Below are 19,469 nucleotides of genomic sequence, written 5' to 3' on the forward strand. Positions count from 1 at the left end.
AAATAAAAGATTTATTTTTTATAGGAATTCAGACTCTACAGTAGTAAACAGAATAATAGTACAGTCTACCTTCTTGTACCTGCCATCACTGAGCTTTAGTATTGATTAACAAATGACCAGTCTTTTTTCTTGTTTTTGAGATGGAGCCTTGCTATGTTACCCAGGCTGCTCTTGAACTCCTGGGCTCAAGCAGTTTTCCTGCCTCAGCCTCCCAAGTAGTTAGGGCTGCAGGCACAGACCACTGCACCTGACCTTTTTTTGTTTTTGATTTTTTAAATCTATACCCTTAACTTTCCTTCCTTTGGAAAGCAAATCCTAGGAATGTTATTTTGTTCATAAATTCACAGATGTGGTATCTTTCACCCTTTGAAAAAAAACCCTGTATATCTGTACTCCCCACTCCCTCCAAACTGTTTGAAAGCAAGTGGAGGATATCTGTGTTCCTAAAACAATTCTACAATGCCATTACCAAGAAACTTAGCATTGGAGCAATACCGTTCTCTAATAGATAGTCATGCTTCTATTTTCCCTGGTTTTCTCAGCAATTTTTACCCCACCCCCAAATCTAGCACCTACTCAAAGATCATGCGTTTTGTTTTGTTCTAGGGTCATCTCCCTACCTTTTGCGTCTTTTATTAATACATCAACACAGCAGCGCTCTGGGCCACTGTGGTCTTATAGAGTGCTCATAGTCTGGATTTGCCCAGTCGTTTCTTCCTGACGAGATGCAGGGTAAACATTTGGCAAGAAGGGCACACAGGTGACATGATGCAGTGGTCATTGCTTCCGGAGGCACAGTATGTTGGCTCGGCACCTGTCCGGGGACACTGTGATTGATTAAAACAATGCCTGCCAGACTTCTCTGTTACCAAGGTCCTTTCACCTTGGAAGCAATCTGTCAGGCACGTGTAGATATACTCCTCTTTTTCAGCAAACTTTCACACAGTGGTTTTAGCACCCATTGATGTGTGTTTATATATGCATGTAGTATTTACATACTATACATGTGTACACAATTTTATGTATACAAATTATGTCCCTTAAATATACTTCATGTGCTTCATGTTAGTGGTTGTGTTTGCAGTTCTATTATAAATGTTTAAAATTGAGTGCCTACTTGGTGTGTTTGACTTACCCACATCATGGGAGAATACTTGGGATGGGAGAATACTTGGGTATGTACTGGCTGTAAGCAAGGGAAGGGCGCTGGGTTTGGGTTTCTATATTGTATCATTAAGAGGGAAATTGTTAAGAGTCTGTGTCACGAGCCAGATGTCTGCCACTCCTTAGTCACACAGCTGGATAGAAGGACAGTCACTACCCTCTCAGGATCTCATTCATTGGTTTATTGGGAAATGGGCTTCTAAATACAAACATCTGGAGATTGTGAGCTCACTACACATGCAGGTTAGCTGTAAGTGGGGTGGAATGGTCGGAAGTACTTCCTGGAACGAGATGGGTTTGGGCAGAAGAACATTCAAGGCAGAGGAGAGAAGCACACGAAGAAAACTTAGGGAACAGTGCCGTCAGGAGCTGGTGAGCCTGGGGCTCTCCTGGACTGTGAGGTCTGTGGCACCACAGTGAGCGAGGGCAGTAGTGGATGCTCTTTCACTTTGAAAAACTGATCTCATCTCTGTTCTTGGCTTCTGGACACCACCCTGGGACTTGGGGGTAGACCATGTGAACTTCCATTAATGATGTCCTCAGTTGTTTAAGCCTGGAGGTTAAACAGCCGCAGTCCTGGTTGAGAACCAGGACTCTCGAGGTATTTATTCAGTGAATTTGTAGCTACCCATCAGGTGATTAACCTAGAATGTTAAATGCTCTTAAAATAAATTTTAATTATTTTCAAAACGTGTTTTGGAGTCACTGGTATATGTATTTAGAAATTAGTAGATGTAAATCTAGGCAAAGCTAAGTAGATATGTTACTCATTTTTGACTCTTGGCTATTGTGTGTGGTGGGCGTATTTTAAATATGTTTGGTCTTAACTCTTCATAGAAAAGCTCACAGATCAGGTGATGCAGAATCCTCGAGTTTTGGCAGCTTTACAGGAGCGACTTGACAATGTCCCTCACACCCCTTCCAGCTACATCGAAACGTAAGTGTGCTGTGAATAGGGTCTTGTGCAATTTGGAGAAACAAAAGGAAAACAAAGGAAGAAACCATTTTTCAGTTCCTCAAAATAGGAATAAATGTTTTTTTTTTTCATTCCAAGACATCGTCTGTGAGAGACAGGCACTGGGATATGAGAAGAATGACCCTACCCTGTGCTTAGTCTCAGAGTTTGCCTGGTGGATGGAATAGAGTGACCTGTCAGTTTCTGATAGGAAGTGCACAGTGCCATCCTGTGGAGGGCTAGAGGACTTCACGGATCAGCCGAGTTGGGGAGGACAACTGGTGGCTCCTACGTTAAACTAAGAGAACCTCTCCTTCTTGACTTACCCACATGAGCCTGTGACACCAACACCTTAAAAAAAAAAAAAAAAAAAAAAAAACTGGGCATAGTACCATATGCCTGTGAGTTTTCACTACCCTCCAGCCTGGGTGACAGTGAGACTGTCTTTAAAAAAAAAAAAAAAAAAAAAAAGTTGGGATCTTGCTATATTGTCGAGGCTGGTTTTGGTTTTGAACTCCTGGGCTTAATTGGTTCTCCTGCCTCAGCTTCCCAAAATGCTGGGATAACGGGTGAGCCACTGCAGCTGGTTAACACCTTTCCTAGAATCCTAGGATGGCTCTTGTCAGGACCTCGCTGTCTTACTTCTGGAAGGAATTTTTAGTTTTTGAGTTGGAGTCTCACTTTGTTGCCCAGGCTGGAGTGCAGTGGCATGTAATAGCTCATTGTAACCTTGAACTTCTGAGCTCAAGTAATCCTTCTACCTCAGCCTCCAGAGTAGCTGGAACTATAAGCATGTACCACCATACCATGCCTGGCAAATTTTTTTTTTTTTGAAAGGGATGAGCTGTTACTGGGCTTCCATCTATAATTGAGTCAAGGCTTGGTCTCTCAGGAGGCCCCACCTTCCAACTGTTTTCACCTGTCAGGACTGCCAGGGCTATTATGACAAGAAGGGGACCTTTATTTTTTATTTTTATTTTTTGAGACAGAGTCTCGCTCTGTCACCCAGGCTGGAGTGCGGTAACTTGGGATCTCAGCAACTTCCGCCTTCCAGTTTCAAGTGATTCTCCTGCCTCAGCCTCCCGAGTAGCTGGAATTACAGGTGTGCGTCACCACGCCCAGCTAATTTTTTTGTATTTTTATTGTTCTGGGGTAGATATGCTGAATGTGCAGGTTTGTTACATAGGTATACATGTGCCATGGAGATTTGCTGCACGTTTTTTTTTTTTGTATTTTTAGTAGAGACGGTTTCACCATGTTGGCCAGGCTGATCTCCATCTCCTGACCTCAGGTGATCTGCCCACCTCGGCCCCCCAAAGTGCTGGGATTACAGGCATGAGCCACAGCGCCCAGCCTAAAAGGGGGCATTCAGAGTTTGCTTTGCCCATTTAGAAGCTTCTTGGGGATTACTTAGTGGGCCAGGTTTTTTGTTTTTTTTTTTTTGCAGACTACATTGATGGGATGGAGTGATACTGTGTAGGAGTGGCAAGAATTGAGAATGAGTAATGGTTTCTAGTTTTCCCGCTTTAGAAACTGGGTTGGTGGGGTGGCATTCTGTGAGAGGAACTGCTTGAGTGGGAACAAGTTTATGTGAGACTAGAAGTGGTTCCATATTGGCCATATTGCAGGAAAAGTGCCCGCAGAGGGCTGGGTGTAGTTGGTATGAATGATTGAAGGACTGCTGGGGGCACACTGGGGTCCATTTTGTTTAACATCCTTTGTCATTTTACTTCAGTTGGAAAGCTTCAAAAATTAAACTAAGTTAAAATTGTGTAAGTTGCCAGGTGTGGTAGCTCACACCTGTAATCCTAACACTTTGGGAGGCCAAGGCAGGCAGATTGTTTGAGCCCAGAAGTTCAAGACCAGCCTGGGCAACATGATCAAACCCCATCTCTACAGGATGCAAAAAAACTAGCTGGGCATGGCTATGTGCCCCTGTAGTCCAGCTACTCGGAATGCTGAGGTGGGAGGATCATTTGAGCCCGGAAAGTTGAGGCTGTAGTGAGCCAAGATCGCACCACTGCACTGCAGCCTGGGCAACAGAGTGAGATCCTACCACAGTAAATGAATGAATGAATGATCAGTGCTGAAAAGAGGTACAAATGGCAGTGGGAGTCTATGATTTTGTTAAATTCTTTTTGCTTTTCCCTTGTTCTCATCTACTACTAGCAGTAGTTCTAGAATGTTAAGCATTATTTGAGAGTCTAAACTAAGGACCTTTAGCTTGAGGTAACTGATTATATTTCACCCAGGAGAGTGGTCCTTTGGGATGCAAAGCAGTTGTTCTAATACCTCCCAGACCAGTGATATGTGTGTGTGAATTGCCTACTGCTCTGTGCTGTGTGTTATTGGAGGATAAGTCAAGTGCTTAGACTTGAGAACTCTGATCGTGTAAATGGGTATCTAAGATTCAGGACTCAGGGCCCTGCCCCAAGTAGATTATTTGGGTCTATCATGAGGCCAGGAATCTGCTGTTCAGTCCACATGATTATGACCAGGGGTTTCGCTTTAAGCAAATAGTTTTGATAGGTTAAAAACAGGGATTTTTCTTCTGATTTATAGAAGTTGTACATACAAACTAAAATATTTTTTAAAACATAGAACAGGATCGAAAGGCAAACTCATAGTTGACCTGACTCTCAAGGACAAAGTTGTGTTGCCTGTGGTCTGTGTTTCTCAAATTTTTCCTCCAGTGTGTTAACAAGTGTGGACTCCCACGTGGCACTAAATATTCCTGGACAATGTGATTATAAATAGGCCATATTTGAATACTGTTGAACTTCCATTGTCCAGTTTTTCACTTGTACAGATCTATCAATGGACAATCCAGCATAAATACTTGATTAGGATAAATTTTTTTTTCCTTTTGGTAAGATAGGGTCTTGCTCTGTTTTCCAAGCTGGAGTCCAGTAGCACAATCATAGCTCACTGCTGCCTTGATCTCCCAGAGCAAGTGAGCCTCCCACCTCAGCTTCCTGAATAGCTGGGACTACAGGCGCACACCTGGCTAATTTTTTAAATTTTTTGTAGAGAGGGGTCTTGCTGTATTGCTCAGGCTGGTCTTGTAGTCCTGCCCTCAGGCAGTCCTCCCACCTTGGCCTCCCAAAGTGGTGGGATTACAGGCATGAGCCACTGCACCCAGCCTTAAGAATAAATTCTTAGAAGTGGAATTACTGGGTCCAAAGAACATTTTCAGTATTTCTGCCCTTAAGAAAGATGAGTCAGTCAGAGGGCTTCTTGACCCTTAGCCTCGTAAAACCTGGGTGTTTTGTTTTGGTTTTTAGTTGCCAATTTGGTAAGGAAAAGATGAGCGTTCTTAAATGTTTGCATTCTTTTGGATATTTTATGAGATTGAATCTTCATGTTTGACAATTGTGTTTTTTCTTTTGTGAATTATCTTTTCTGCCTCCTGTATCCTTTTTTTCCTGTTGGGGTATTTGTCCTTTTCTTAATTTTTAAGAGGTCTTGTTCATTATGTTAATTCCATGTTAACTTAAATTCATTTTAATAAAATTGAAAAGCATGCTGCCTTATTTTACAGGCATGAGGATGTTGTATTTCTTACTCCTTTTTTTTAGTTTACCTAAAGCAGTAAAAAGAAGAATTAATGCATTGAAACAACTTCAGGTGAGATGTGCTCACATAGAAGCCAAGTTCTATGAAGAGGTACATGACTTGGAAAGAAAGTATGCAGCACTATACCAGCCTCTCTTTGACAAGGTAGGGAGCTCTGTTAACGAATTTAATATACAGATAATCTTCAACTTACGACGGTGTTAGGTTGCGATAAACCCGTTATAAGTTGACAACATCTAGGGTAAGAACGCATCTAAGCTACCAAACGTAGCTTAGTCTAGACTACCTTAAACAAGCTCAGAACACTTACATTAGCCTGCAGTCAGGCAAAATCGTCTTCCACAAAGCCTATTTTATAATAAAGTGCTGAGTGCCTCATGTAATGTATTGAACACTACACAGAGAGTGGAACAGAGTGTGGTTGTATTGGTACCCAAAGTGTGATGGCACCATCATGAAGTTGAAAATCTTTAGTTGAACCATTGGAAATTGGGGACTGCCTTTATTTTAGATCTTTAGGTGAAACATCCAGATTTACCCAGGAAATCATCTAATATTTTTCTTTGAATCCTAAAATTTAGAATCTTAAAGTTAGTTATAAAAATACCCAGTTTTCAAAGTCTTTTGTAGACATTATTTATAAATTTAACTCGAGTTTCCAAGTAAGCTAATAACATAATTCTAATAAGGTCTCATTTTTATGTAGAGAAGAGAATTTATCACCGGTGATGTTGAACCAACGGATGCGGAATCGGAATGGCACAGTGAAAATGAAGAGGAAGAGAAATTGGCTGTAAGTCTTTAGAAAAATGTGACTTATGTTCTGTTTTAATACTATTAAAAATAAGTATTTTTTAATGACTAGTAAACTTACGTGCTTCTAGCAGTAGGTGCTGCTGCATCATTAGGTTGAGTTTAGATTCCTTTCTGATACCGATCTAGCATCTGACACAGTACTGTCAGTTCATAGGAGGAGTAAGATGTAGTGCTACGTCAGTTATCTGTGGACAGGAGCATATTGAAATAAGGGATCAGACCAACAAAGATTAAAACATCAGAGAAAGTGGCCGGGCGCGGTGGCTCAAGCCTGTAATCCCAGCACTTTGGGAGGCCGAGACGGGCGGATCACGAGGTCAGGAGATCGAGACCATCCTGGCTAACACGGTAAAACCCCGTCTCTACTAAAAAAATACAAAAAACTAGCCGGGCGAGGTGGCGGGCGCCTGTAGTCCCAGCTACTCTGGAGGCTGAGGCAGGAGAATGGAGGCGGAGCTTGCAGTGAGCTGAGATCCGGCCACTGCACTCCAGCCCGGGTGACAGAGCGAGACTCCGTCTCAAAAAAAAAAAAAAAAAGAGAGAAAGCAAAGATCAAGAAGAGATACCCCTGTGTTCTCAGTCACTAGAAGATTGGGGGAGTTATGAGGGGAGTGCCTTCCCTGCTCAGTGGCGTGGACTAGCGTGCGGTCCCTGACAGGTGTTCAGCCAGCAGATTGGTTGCGTATGGTGGTTGTGGTATGGCTGTCAGTTACCTGGCTCACAGCCTTTTTCTAGTGACTGGTCCCATTCCAGTGCTGTGAAAACTCCCAGTGTCAGCCTGATTTTATGTTTGGAAGACAAGTAACTTTTATCCTATAACTAACTTTTTGCAAGGGTGTTTTTTTTTTTTTTTTTTTAAAGGGTATATGATAATTTTGGTAGCCTTCTGTGTTTTTGATCTTTTTAAAATATGTAGAACCTGGCCGAATTGAAGCCATGGCTGTGGATTAATACAGTTGTGAATCAGTTTCTAACAGCTCAAGGAAACCTGCCTTCGCTAATTTAAAAGGCCTACGAGATCATTTCATCATAACAATCCCATTTGGCAAGGCATTCAGAATTTCCCATAGTTCCATTCAGTGTTATGTTTCACCTCCCTTGGTCTACCTTTTCCCTGGGGCGTGATGTTATAAGACTCCCCTTCACTTTACCGTGTACCCTTTCTGATCACTTTCTGATGCTTGCGTGGTGTCCAGGAACCAGCATTTATAGCCACCTGCTTAAAGCTGGATACGTTGCTGAGCACTTTCTTGCTGCAGATACTGCTGCAGCAAAATTTTTTTTTTTTTTTACTTCAACTTACTGCCCCTACCCCACAAATTTTAACCAGAGGTCAGATTATTAGTCCAAGTGAACTTACTGATCCTTGGACTGGACTTTTTTTGCCCAGTGATAGATGTTCTGCATATTTGCATTCCACTTCCTTAAGGTTGACGTACAGTCTTTGCATCTGCATTTGTGATGATGATTGTCTCAGGATGGCACCTCACAGAGTTAGCACTGGATGGCCTTTCCCAGAGTTGGTGGCACTTTTGTCATCTCTTTAGTTTCTTCGCCTTTGATGTGAAATCATAAGGAATTCCATGTGGATGTAATGCCCTGACTGCTTTTTTCCCTCGGAAGCATCTGAGAAGTGTTGCATGGCCCAGTAAATGGTTTGGAGATGCAGACTCTAAAAGAAAGGTTTTTGATCGGAGATAATACAGGATTTGGAAATGATACTCTACATTAAGCCACTGCGTTATTTTAAATTTGTATTTTTTGCGATCTTTTGCATCTTTATTTTTTTTAGGGAGACATGAAAATAAAGTAGTCATAACAGAAAAGAAGCAGCAACAGCTGAAGAGCCAAATCCCAAAGGAATTCCAGAGTTCTGGTTTACCATCTTTAGAAATGTAGATATGCTAAGTGAATTAGTCCAGGTAAGCACGTTTCTATCTTTTAGAGAGATTATGTGGTAGTCTTCTAACATTACTCATCTATGGCATTTTTTTAAGCACTAAACTGGGCGTTGAAAGGTTGTTCATAGTGGGCGGAAGGGCACTTCCTGTGACCAGGACCTCAGGTGAGCAGTCCTGATCTCACAGTGAGTGCTTTATTCACAGTGGGGCGTCCATGCTGTCTTTTGCAGTTCTTGATGGAAAGCTGGGCAGCTCAGCCTGATCCAAAACTTTCAAATCAATTCCTTTTACCTCCTGTAAAGGTCTGTTGTCTCGCCTGTGGGAAAGCCTGTGAATAAATTCAAGAGCGCATCTGTGTCTTACTGTGTGTGAGTGCGCAGGAAAGGGTGAGGGCGGGAGACCAGAGTAGGAGAATGAATTTTGAAGGGATGAGTTCTGTGTGTGTGTATACACACACACATCCCAGTGAATTTTTTAACAAGTTGCTAATATTTTCTGATCATTTCTCTTGAAAAGTGTCTATTTTAAGAAAAGAAGGCCAGGCATGGTAGCTCATGTCTGTAGCCCTAGCACTTTGGGAGGCCGAGGTAGGCAGATTGTTTAAGACCAGCCTGGGCAGCATGGCGAAATCCCATCTCTACAAAAAATACAGAAGTTAGCTGGGCATTGTGTTGTGCACCTGTGGTCCCAGGTAGTTGGGAGGCTGAGGCAGGAGGATCACCTGAGCCCAGGAGGTCGAGGCTGTGGTAAGCCATGATCATGGCGCTACACTCCATCCTGGTGGGTGACAGAGTGAGACCCTGTCTCAAAAAAACAAAACAAACCAAATCAACATTTCTGATTTTGTCTTGCCTTGACATTTTACTTTCTACAGTGAAATGGTGAACAAATTAAAAGGTGATAAATTTGGTTTTCCCTGAAATTAGTTATAATAGAAGTTTCCAGAACACAGAAACAAATCTTGCCTTAAGTCTCACTGACTGACTTGCTGTCGGTTTTTATTGCTCCAGAGTCCCCAGAAACAGTACATCTACATTCACACTTGCTCAGGACAGCTCCAGGCTCTGCTTATGTGGGCAGAGTGCTTCTCCCATCACAGAGCATAGCCACTGTCTGTTGTCCTTTGCAAACTGCTGTATTGTAATTTGCACGGGATTTTACAGCTATGTTTTTTAATGGTTTTCACAAATGTGTCACATTGCTGCCTCTGCTACCTGCCTTGTTTCATGCTTATCCTGTGTCCTAAGCCGAAACTTGAGAAAAGATGGAAAGAATGATGTATTCCTTATTCTCCTTCCAGACCAGAAAGCATCTAAAATAGAACAGCCTTGGTTTTCCTGATCTTGAGTTTCCTTTTATATGAAAAGGTGGAATTGACGAAGACTAGACCATACTTTTAAAAGAATGCCATGCACCAGAATTTCATTGGAAAAATTAAGTAATGTGTACCAGAGCCGTAGTCTCACCCTGTGTATTACAATCGCCTGAGCAGCTTTAAAAACTACATAGCAAAAACTGAATGCCTCATCTGTCACCACGGCACTGAGAGTTTGGAAGTGGTTTTAGGTACTCTGATATGCATGCTGAGAGTTGAAAATCCCCATGGTAGGGAACAGGTGGAAAGACTAGCTCTTAGGTTCGTTCTTCTGAGACTTCGGGGGGCATGGGGAGTGGCCATGGCAGTGCAGATTCTGGTTCTGTGGGGCTGCCTGTCTCATGGTCCCAGGGTGATGCTCATGCTGCAGGGTTGGAGCATCTTCACGTGGGACTGGGGGTGCAGTGATAACAGGGTTTGGGAGCAAGAGTTAGGTGACTTGAGTGAGTTTTGGTGTCCCCTTCTGTGCGTGTGGCCACTTGGTTATGGCATTGGGGTCACTGGCCATGGATAGCGCTGCCTTGGGTTTTGAGAGCACAGTGAGGCATTTGGCCACATTTTAATGGGGTGTCCCTTCTCATTCTCCCAGCACCTCTGTGTTAGTGTCAGTGCTTCAGCATTTCAGCCAAGAAGTGTCTTGTTGCTTTTTGTTTTAAAAGCTTTAAAAAGATATGCAGGGGTTGATAGAGTACTCATTTAATATGCAGAGAATGAGGAAATGTTATTTGTACTGTTTGTAACCTCATAGCAGGTAACGGTAGCATGTTCTATTTTGATTTTTTAACAATTTTTTTTTTTTAACAGAGTCTCACTCTGTTGCCCAGGCTGGAGCGCAGTGGCATGTTCTCGGCTCGCTGCAAGCTCCGCCTTCCGGGTTCACGCCATTCTCCTGCCTCAGCCTCCCGTGTATCTGGGACTACAGGTACCCGCCACCACGCCCGGCTAATTTTTTGTCTTTTTAGTAGAGACGGGGTTTCACCATGTTAGCCAGGATGGTCTCGATCTCCTGACCTCATGATCCATCCGCCTCAGCCTCCCAAAGTGCTGGGATTACAGGCGTGAGCCACCGCCCCCGGCCAACAATTATGTTTTAATGTCTGGTGTTGGAGTCTGCCATTTCTGAGAGAATCCCTTTCCTTTTTAAGGGACATAGTCTTGCTATGATGCCCAGCCTAGAGGTCAGTGGCTTTTCATAGGCACAGTCAGTGCACTGCTGTCTCAGTCTCTTGGCCTCAAGTGGTCCTCCCAAGTAACTGGGACTGCAGGTGTGTGCCACTGTGCCCAGCTCATTTTGGTCATATATTAAATTCCAAAGTTGGATTAACTCTGAGTCCCTTTTTTCCAAATCTGGGGATAGTTGAAATATATTCCTTCAAGTAGAGTGGAAAATTTGAGATGGTGGCTTTGTGATCTCAGTGTGATGCTTCCAGTGTTGTTTGTGCCTTTGCTTCCTGAGTCTTGAGTGTCTGCCAGTGTGGGGCATTGCCTTATATCTGCCCTGGACGTTTAAATTTTGACCCACAGGGTACATGGCTGCTTGAGGAAATTAGAACCTAATGGTTATTTTACGAAGTTTGGGAAAACATCAGTGGGCACTGCGTCTTTGAATGGGATGAGTTTGAAGTTCCCAGTGCCATCTCTGGAAAGCATGCTGGTGAAGGTGTTCATTGGTGATTGAGAGCCAGTGCATGCCTCCGTGGGTGGCACGCACAGTGTTGGAAACTGAACATCGCATGCAGGTGTGGCCTATTTCACAACTGCTTTTGGGTTACTTTTTGTCTAAGTACTTGCAGGTATCTTTTTGTTGCTGTTTTTGTTTTCTATAATGTCAAAAGAGTTGAAAATTAGGACTCACTTAATGGAAAGTGAGGCACAGAAAGGGAAATACCTCATGTTCACACTCACGTGGGAGCTACAAAAACAGCTCACCGGAGCAGAGTTGTTAAAGGCTTAGAGGGAGAGAGAGGGGAGGATAAACAGGGAGAAGTCCGTTATTGGATACAGAGTCATTGCTAGATTGGAGGAGTAAGTTCTGGTATTTTCTAGCACTGTAGGGTGAATGTGGCTAACGATAATTTAGTGTGTATTTTCAGAAAGCTAGAGGACGGGTTTTGAATGTTCAAAAATAAATGTTTGAGGTGATGGTCCTGATTTATTACACATTGTATATGTGCATCAAAATGTCACTGTGTCCCATAAATTAGTCCAGTTGTTACATAGAACTAAAAAAGGGAAAAAATGATTTAAGTAAAACTTAATGGAACTTCAAGACATTTTGAGATTCAGTGCCCAGACTTCAGGGGTAAAAAAGCAACTGTAATATTACAAACGAAGCACCTGCTGCCGGTGCGTGTTTATGAGGATTCAGGTCTTTCCTCTCCTCTTCTGACTTTCCTCACTTGAACCTTCTAAGCTGATAGGTATCAGCAAACTCTGAGTTTAAAGAAATACCACTTGTAAAATGATACAGACAGATAAGAATTGTACACTCTTCCATGGTGCCTACAAGTTAGATATCAGACACGCTCTGTGTAAGTGTCCTTAAAGAAGTTTACGCGTGGCCGGGCGGGTTGGCTCAAGCCTGTAATCCCAGCACTTTGGGAGGGCCGAACGGGGCGATCACGAGTCAGGAGATCAAAACTTCCTGGGTAAACACGGTTTGGAACCCGTCTTCTACTAAAAAAACTACAAAAACTAGCGGGGGGTTTGCGGCCGCCTTGTAGGTCCCAGATACCCGGGAGTTGAGCGAGGAGGAGAATGGCGTGACCAGGGCGAGTTTGCGTGAGCTTGAGATCCGCCACAGCATTCGCCCGGGGGTGCAGAGCAATACTCGTTTCAAAAAAAGAAGTTACCGCGTGTGGCTGGGCGCGATGGCTCATGCCGGTAATCCCAGCACTTTGGGAGGCTGAGGCGGGTGGATCATGAGGTCGGGAGATCGAGACCCTCCTGGCTAACACGGTGAAACCTCATCTCTACTAAAAATACAAAAAATTAGCCGGGCGAGGTGGCGGGCACCTGTAGTCCCAGCTACTCGGGAAGCTGAGGCAGGAGAATGGCATGAACCTGGGAGGCGGAGCTTGCAGTGAGCTGAGATTGTGCCGTTGCACTCCAGCCTGGGCAACAGAGTGAGACTCTGTCTCAAAAAAAAAAAATAAAATAAGCGACCATCTGTATAGTGAGTTTTGGATACAGTCATGAGCCACATAACACATTTTGGTCACAACAGACTGCATATAGGATGGTGGTCCTGTAAGATTATGATACCATATTCTTATTGTACCTTCTCTGTGTTTAGATACACAAATAATTACCATCATTAGCTGCTTCCAGTATTCAGTACAGTCACAAGCTGTACAGGTTTGTAGCGTAGGAGCAGTAGTGGATAGTAGGCTGCACTGTCTAGGTTTGTGTAAGTATACTCTGATGATCGCACGCCGAATTGCCTAACGGTGTGTTTCTCAGGAGGTGCCCCCATTGTTAAGGCGTGCACAACTTTATTGCCACGGGTGGGGAAGCTGGTTGCCAAGGCTGTAGCTGATCTAGCCTTCTCTTCTGACTTCCAGGCTTCTGCTCTGTTTCCTCAGCAGTCTTGGTTGGTAGCATTTCTGATCTCTGTGTGCAGTGGCAGCTGGTGGCAGGAAAGCAGTGAAGGCCCTTGCCCCAGTATTGCAGGCAGGTGGGTGTCAGTGGCACTGCCCTTCGCTGTCAGTGACACCCACCGTTGCTCCACACTAGGGAAAGGGGACACCTTGGTACTGCTTCTCTATTACAGGGAGTTGGTGAATAAGTTTGAGTTTCTTCCTGGTAGTTATTACTTGACAAGGACAGAATTCCAGTGGGGCTAGTTATGCAGCATCTGGGAGCCCATGCAACCATGACTCTTGGGGAGAGATGTGCTGTTTTTTGAAAGCCGGTTGGAATTTTTTTTCTCTTTTTGATTAGGAATATGATGAACCAATCTTGAAACACCTGCAGGATATTAAAGTGAAGTTTTCTGACCCTGGACAGCCTATGGTGAGTACTGACTTACCTTCTGGTTGGCATCAGAGTCAGTCCACAAAGATGGAAGAACTTGGAGCCAGGGACAAGAAACCCGCAAAACCCACACTTAGCCACTCATCTGCTGGGCAGCCCTGGGCAAGACAGCTCTCCAAGAGTTAGACTGAGTACTGCATTGTCTCTTTGCTCCATGAGAGTTAGACGGGGGTCCCATTGCCTTTCTGTCTCATGCTTGGCACTGTAGTCGTGAGTCTGTGCCGGATGATTTGACAGTGATGCAGACCATGTGATTTTTCAGACCCTACAGCCAGGTGGGCACCCACGCAGGAGTCAGACTGCAACTCCTGGGCTGTGGTGGTGCTGTCCACTGTGCCCGCCCTCGGTCTTATAGTTTGTTTACTCGGTTGGTTGGAGATGATACCGTTCTTTTCCCAAGTGTCCCTCAAGTTCGCATGCATCTAATGTATATTTTTAACGTTTAAAAATATGGGAGCTATGTACACATATGAACAGCACTTATTCGGAAATCTGAACCTACTGGATTTTACCCTAAAAAAACCCCACAAAGACTGAAAAATGTTCTCCTGCTCTTTGATTTGTCCTGAAGCAGATCTTTCCAGTATGCTTGCTTTGGCGTATCGTTGCAGTCGTAATGCTAGTGGCATGGGTCAGCCTGCCAGTTGATGAGACAAGCTGGACTAGGTCAGCCCATACTTTTATCTGAGGAAACATGCTCATCTTCACATGGCCTCCCCAGGCTGTCTCATCCTAGCCTGGTTCTCCCAGGGAGCACTGTTCGTTAACCTGTTAGCCGGCTGTAGCTAATGAGTTCCATTCCGGTGCAATAGCATTTCCAGCGACACATGACTGACTGACTGGTGGCTTTCAGTTTCAGGTCTTGGAGACAAATGCTGCATGACAGGCTGTGGGTTAGGGATCTTGCGGGTGGGTGATGTTGGTAGGGACCTGGGACCAGTCACCAGTGTCTTCCTTCCTCCTCATCTCAGCACTGGGGCCCAGGCTAATGGATGAGGGCCACTAGGAGTAGGATTTCTTCACTGCAAGTAATGCCTGGGGCAGCGGCAGGGGCAGGCAGTGGATCCACCTGTATCTGTCCCTTCTACTTTTTCCTGTCTTGTTTTCCACTATGGAAGGTGACATTCGGGTGTCTCTCTCCAGGTGGGGCACTGGGAGTCAGGAGTGATGCCTGCTCACCACCTGGGGGCTGCCTCCAGAGGGGACACCCCATCTTCCCTGTCCATGTGGGTCATAGCAGGTCCTTCTTCCTGGGCTTGCATCTCTTCTGTTTAGACTTTATCACAGGGCCCCCGGGAGCCGCCTGGGCACGTCTGCCTAGTTTGCCCTCATTGGTGTACATTCTCTTCCCCATGGGGTGAGTGTGTGGTGCTTCAAGGTTCTGTGTGTGTTTTCCTTGTACTTAATTCATCCAGACTCAATTAACTTTCTTTCTCCTTTGGGTCATTTACTTTTTTTTTCCCCTTTCTTTTCTTTTTATTATTACTATTTTTTGAGACGGAGTCTCACTCTGTCGCCAGTCTGGAGTGCAGTGCTATGATTTCGGCTCACTGCAATCTCCGCCTCGCGAGTTCAAGCAATTCTCCTGCCTCAGCCTCCCGAGTAGCTGGGATTACAGGCGTGCGCCACCACACCCAGCTAATTTTTGTATTTTTAGTAGAGACGGGGTTTTACCACGATGGCCAGGATGGTCTCAAATCTCTTGACCTCGTGATCTGCTCACCTCAGCCTCCCAAATGCTGGGATTACAGGCGTGAGCCACCGCACCCGGCCTCTTTTTTCTTATTGGACACCTGTTTGATGATTTCCTAGGTCAATTTTCTTTCTTTCTTAGCCTGTCATCTTATTTTCCTCCATCTCACGGTGACTCAGACTAGAGCTCTGGTTGTGGTAGACTGTGGACCAGTAATCTTTTTTTCTTTTTACTTCTGTATTATAAAAGTCATATGTAGAAAATACAGGCAAGTGTAAAGAACACCATACAAATCTGTCTTCTATAAGTAAATATCAGCAGCTTAGTGAGTTTCCCCATACTCTTTTTCCTTTGTAAAATTATTATGAAGCGTCTGAGGCATTTTAAGTTAGAAATGAAACTTCAAAATGAGTCTTGGCTGGTGTTTTTGCAGCTCCCGACCATGCCTCATTCCCTTCCCTTGAGCCCTTGCCCACCTGGACACACTGCACACGTGTGCCACATGGCACCTGCCACACCACACGGTGTGTGCACAGTGTCACCCTGCTGTCACATCACATAGGCTTGGCTGGGGGAATAGTTGTTACTGCCGCCATTGGCTATAAAATGTTTTAACATTCCCCTGCATGCACCACCTCCCCCGATGTAAATTGTTGCATTATGATCAGCATACTTGAACCCAAATTTGTGTTAAATTAAATGTTTGATGATTTATTTAGTTTAGATTCCTTTCAGTGTACTTTCTGAGTGAAAGAAGATGAAGCTTTAGAAGGCCCAAAGGTCGTTCAGTTGGGATTACAGGCATGAGCCACCCAGGCCCTGCCTCATTTTACATTTCTTTAGTTGCTTGTAAGATTGAGCATGGTTAGCATATTTGTGGCCTGCCTGACTGTAGTGCATGTGTGAATTAAGCAGTCTTATCTTCAAGCCACTTTTCATTTGGGCAGTTAAACACTTTCTTGAATCATCTCCAGTTGTCTTTGGGTTACTCTTGACTGAACAAAGTCAGAGGGGAGAGAAAAAAGGAAAATAGGAAGAAATATGAATCTGTCTATAGAAAAGTAGGCTGGGTGTGGTAGCTCATGCCTGTAATCCCAGCACTTTAGGAGGCCAAGGTGGAGGATTGCTTGAGCCCGGGAGTTCGAGACCAGCCTGGGCAACATAGAACTGGTCTTTAAAAGAGAAAGTAAAAAGGAGGGGGAAAAATGAGTAGGACGTGGTGAAGGACCACAAGTCTAATAATGCTATTTGTATTATTGGGGTCATCCCATGCCCTGGGTTGGTTGTCCACACTGTGGTCACAGCCTTAAACAGTTCTGGGATCACAGCAGTCTCTCCATTGGTTGGCTGCTTGCCTTCCCGCTTTATGTTGTTGTTGTTGTATTTGATGCTAATTCCTTGTAGCTGCCTCTTTCTTTCCTTGTGACTTACCAGGCAAGTGACTGGCCTTTCCTTTGTGTGGTTCATCTGCAGTGCCCTGCCCGCTTCCTTTGCTCTTGCCAAGGCCAGTGGAGAGCTCCTAGCCAGGTCCTGCTGTCATCGCGTCTAGAAACCAACTAGACTCTCCCTGATCCTGACTTCCTAAGCCCTCATGGCCCCCCTCTCCTCCTCCCCCTTTCTTTAGAAGTTACTTTTTCAATTCTCCTTTGTGCAAGTGATTTGTTTGAATGTCTAAACTTTTTTTTGAGGAAATTATTGCTGTATTTATTTTTTTAGTCCTCTTAATTTCCCCTCCATTGATGGTTTTACCATTACAATGAAAATGGAAACAGCTAACGTTTAACCAGCCTTGTCCATAAACCCGGCTCTGTTCTAAGTCATCTAGATTAACCGTCAAGGTAGCTCCTAGAGAGGGAGAGAGTTATTTCCAGTTTCTAGAAGGGATGACAGCAGGATCTGGCTAGGAGCTCTCCACTGACCTTGGCAATGGAGGAAAGCAGAGCACGGAGACATTGAGTAGCTTCCGCGAATTGCCGAGCACTGAAGGCAGAGATGGGATTTGAACCCAGGCTGTCTGAGCGCAGAATTGGTCTTGTAAACTATCTATAAATTACTCAATCAAGCTCATCTTCCAGGTTTTTCTTTGATAAATAGGGATGAGGTAAATGTCTTTGCACATACCAATGTATCATCCAGGTATTTTTCTCATATTGAAGAAATTCCTCAAAATGGAATTATTGAGTCAGGGAATATGCCTTTTTATTTTATTATTTTTTTGATATTGCCAAATTGTCCTTCATAAAATCTGTTGACAGTGTATGAGTGTGCCCAGTACCCCCAAATCCTGGCTGGGTCTACATATTGTTATACATTTTGCCCCAAAGAAAGGCATCTCATTTTGGTGTTCCTGTGTTTTGTTACTTGTGAGCATAAATGCCTTGTTGCTGCTGTTGGATGTTACCTGTGCCTGCATTCGTGTTTGCATCGTTTTTCCCGGTGTGCTTACCTCTCTTCCAGGTCTGTAGCATGCTTTGTAAGTGAGGGATGAGCTTTCTGTCCTTGTAGAGATTTGTTCTTTTCTCTCACCCACCTCCCGGGAGAAAACCTGTGGGTCATTGCTTTTACTGCACAGCACAGAATACAGACCCTGGCTTCCCCCAGCAGGGTGGGGGCTGGGGCTTAGGCTGAGCGGAAAAGGAGAGGAGGAGGATGGACTGCTGGTGCCCCTACTTTCCCTTAGTCACCTTCCCTCCTTCCAGGAAGCAAGGGTTGGGAGCAGCTAAGAGAAGCTAGGATTCTTTAGGAGAGCTTGACCCCTATTGGTGAGGAGGCATTGGAGTGGGACATGCCCCTACTCATGAACTGAACAGATACTTCCCTCCAGTCCATCATTTGTTTTTTTTTTAACTTCATGCTGGCCTTTTTTGCAGTGGAGGAGTTTTTCTCGTTCCATGGCCCTATCTGTTGAGCTTTCCCAAAATAGCTTCTAGTCAGTGTTGTGTACTCCAAGCAATCTGTCCTCGTTATTTTTCGATTTTAACTAGTGCTTACTCTGAGTTTCTGCTTTTAGTCTTTTGTGTTAGAGTTCCACTTTGAACCCAACGACTACTTTACCAACTCAGTCCTGACAAAAACCTACAAGATGAAATCAGAACCAGATAAGGCTGATCCCTTTTCCTTTGAAGGTCCTGAGATTGTGGACTGTGACGGGTAAGAAAATGTCATTCTACCTTGTTCTTCTGAAACAAAATCAAGAGATAATTTTGTAACTTGATGGGTAAGATAGAAGTAAGGAGTAAAGTACAGTCTTGAGTCTGCTTAAAAGCCTAGTAGATGGATATTTCAATAGTCTTTCAGTTTGGGAATGCTTGTAGTGCAGAACTTGGAGATGGTGGCTGAACTTGGGAAATGAGTCACGTGGTTGCACGTGCAGGCCTTTGGGATAGTGCCCAGTTTCTTCATTTTAATGAAAGTATTGGGTTCTCTAGACATCATGAATTGAAGGTCTTAAAATTGAATTCATGGATTACCCTCAGCAAATAAATACTTATTGAATGGATGAGTCTGAGTCCAAGGCTGTCGGTTGATTGCTTTGGAGATAGGTGGAGGCAGCATGGCTGTTGTTTGACTCATTGATTTCAGGCTTTATAAATCACTAAAGAGAGAATTTGGTTTAGAATTAATTTCTCCAGGTTGGATTGACTGAGAAATGGTTTTAGTCTTGACTTGAAACAATTAAGTTTATTTACCAGAATAAGTACGAATTGTTAATTCAGGACTTTATTAAAATCCTACTGGAGTAATTTAGAAAAATGATTTTCCAGGGCCAGGCCATCGTGTGAGAAAAAGGCCTGGCCTTTCCAAGCATGTTCTTAAGCGGGCAGTATTGAGATCTGCCAGGTGTTTCCTGGGTCCATGGTGATTGTGTGTTAGAGAACGTGCTGTGCTCAGCCCTTGGCAGCCTCCCTGGGGCTGGAGTGGTCTGCACTGGCCATCAAGATTCCCAGTGGCCAC

The 19,469-nt window shown here is 44.1% G+C and overlaps 1 protein-coding gene across 1 annotated transcript in view; it reads left to right on the plus strand.

Moving 5' to 3' along the window:
- Positions 1 to 19,469, plus strand: part of NAP1L4 (nucleosome assembly protein 1 like 4) — a 47,597-nt gene that overhangs the window by 12,793 nt on the left and 15,335 nt on the right. Inside the window, 6 exon segments of the mRNA XM_017887393.1 lie at positions 2,002 to 2,101; positions 5,698 to 5,839; positions 6,402 to 6,520; positions 8,334 to 8,433; positions 13,730 to 13,801; positions 18,526 to 18,665. Coding sequence (XP_017742882.1) covers positions 2,002 to 2,101; positions 5,698 to 5,839; positions 6,402 to 6,520; positions 8,334 to 8,433; positions 13,730 to 13,801; positions 18,526 to 18,665 — 673 coding nt within the window.

This window comes from Rhinopithecus bieti, unplaced genomic scaffold, assembly GCF_001698545.2.
Source record: "Rhinopithecus bieti isolate Rb0 unplaced genomic scaffold, ASM169854v2 scaffold_1014, whole genome shotgun sequence".
Classification (NCBI taxonomy): domain Eukaryota; kingdom Metazoa; phylum Chordata; class Mammalia; order Primates; family Cercopithecidae; genus Rhinopithecus; species Rhinopithecus bieti.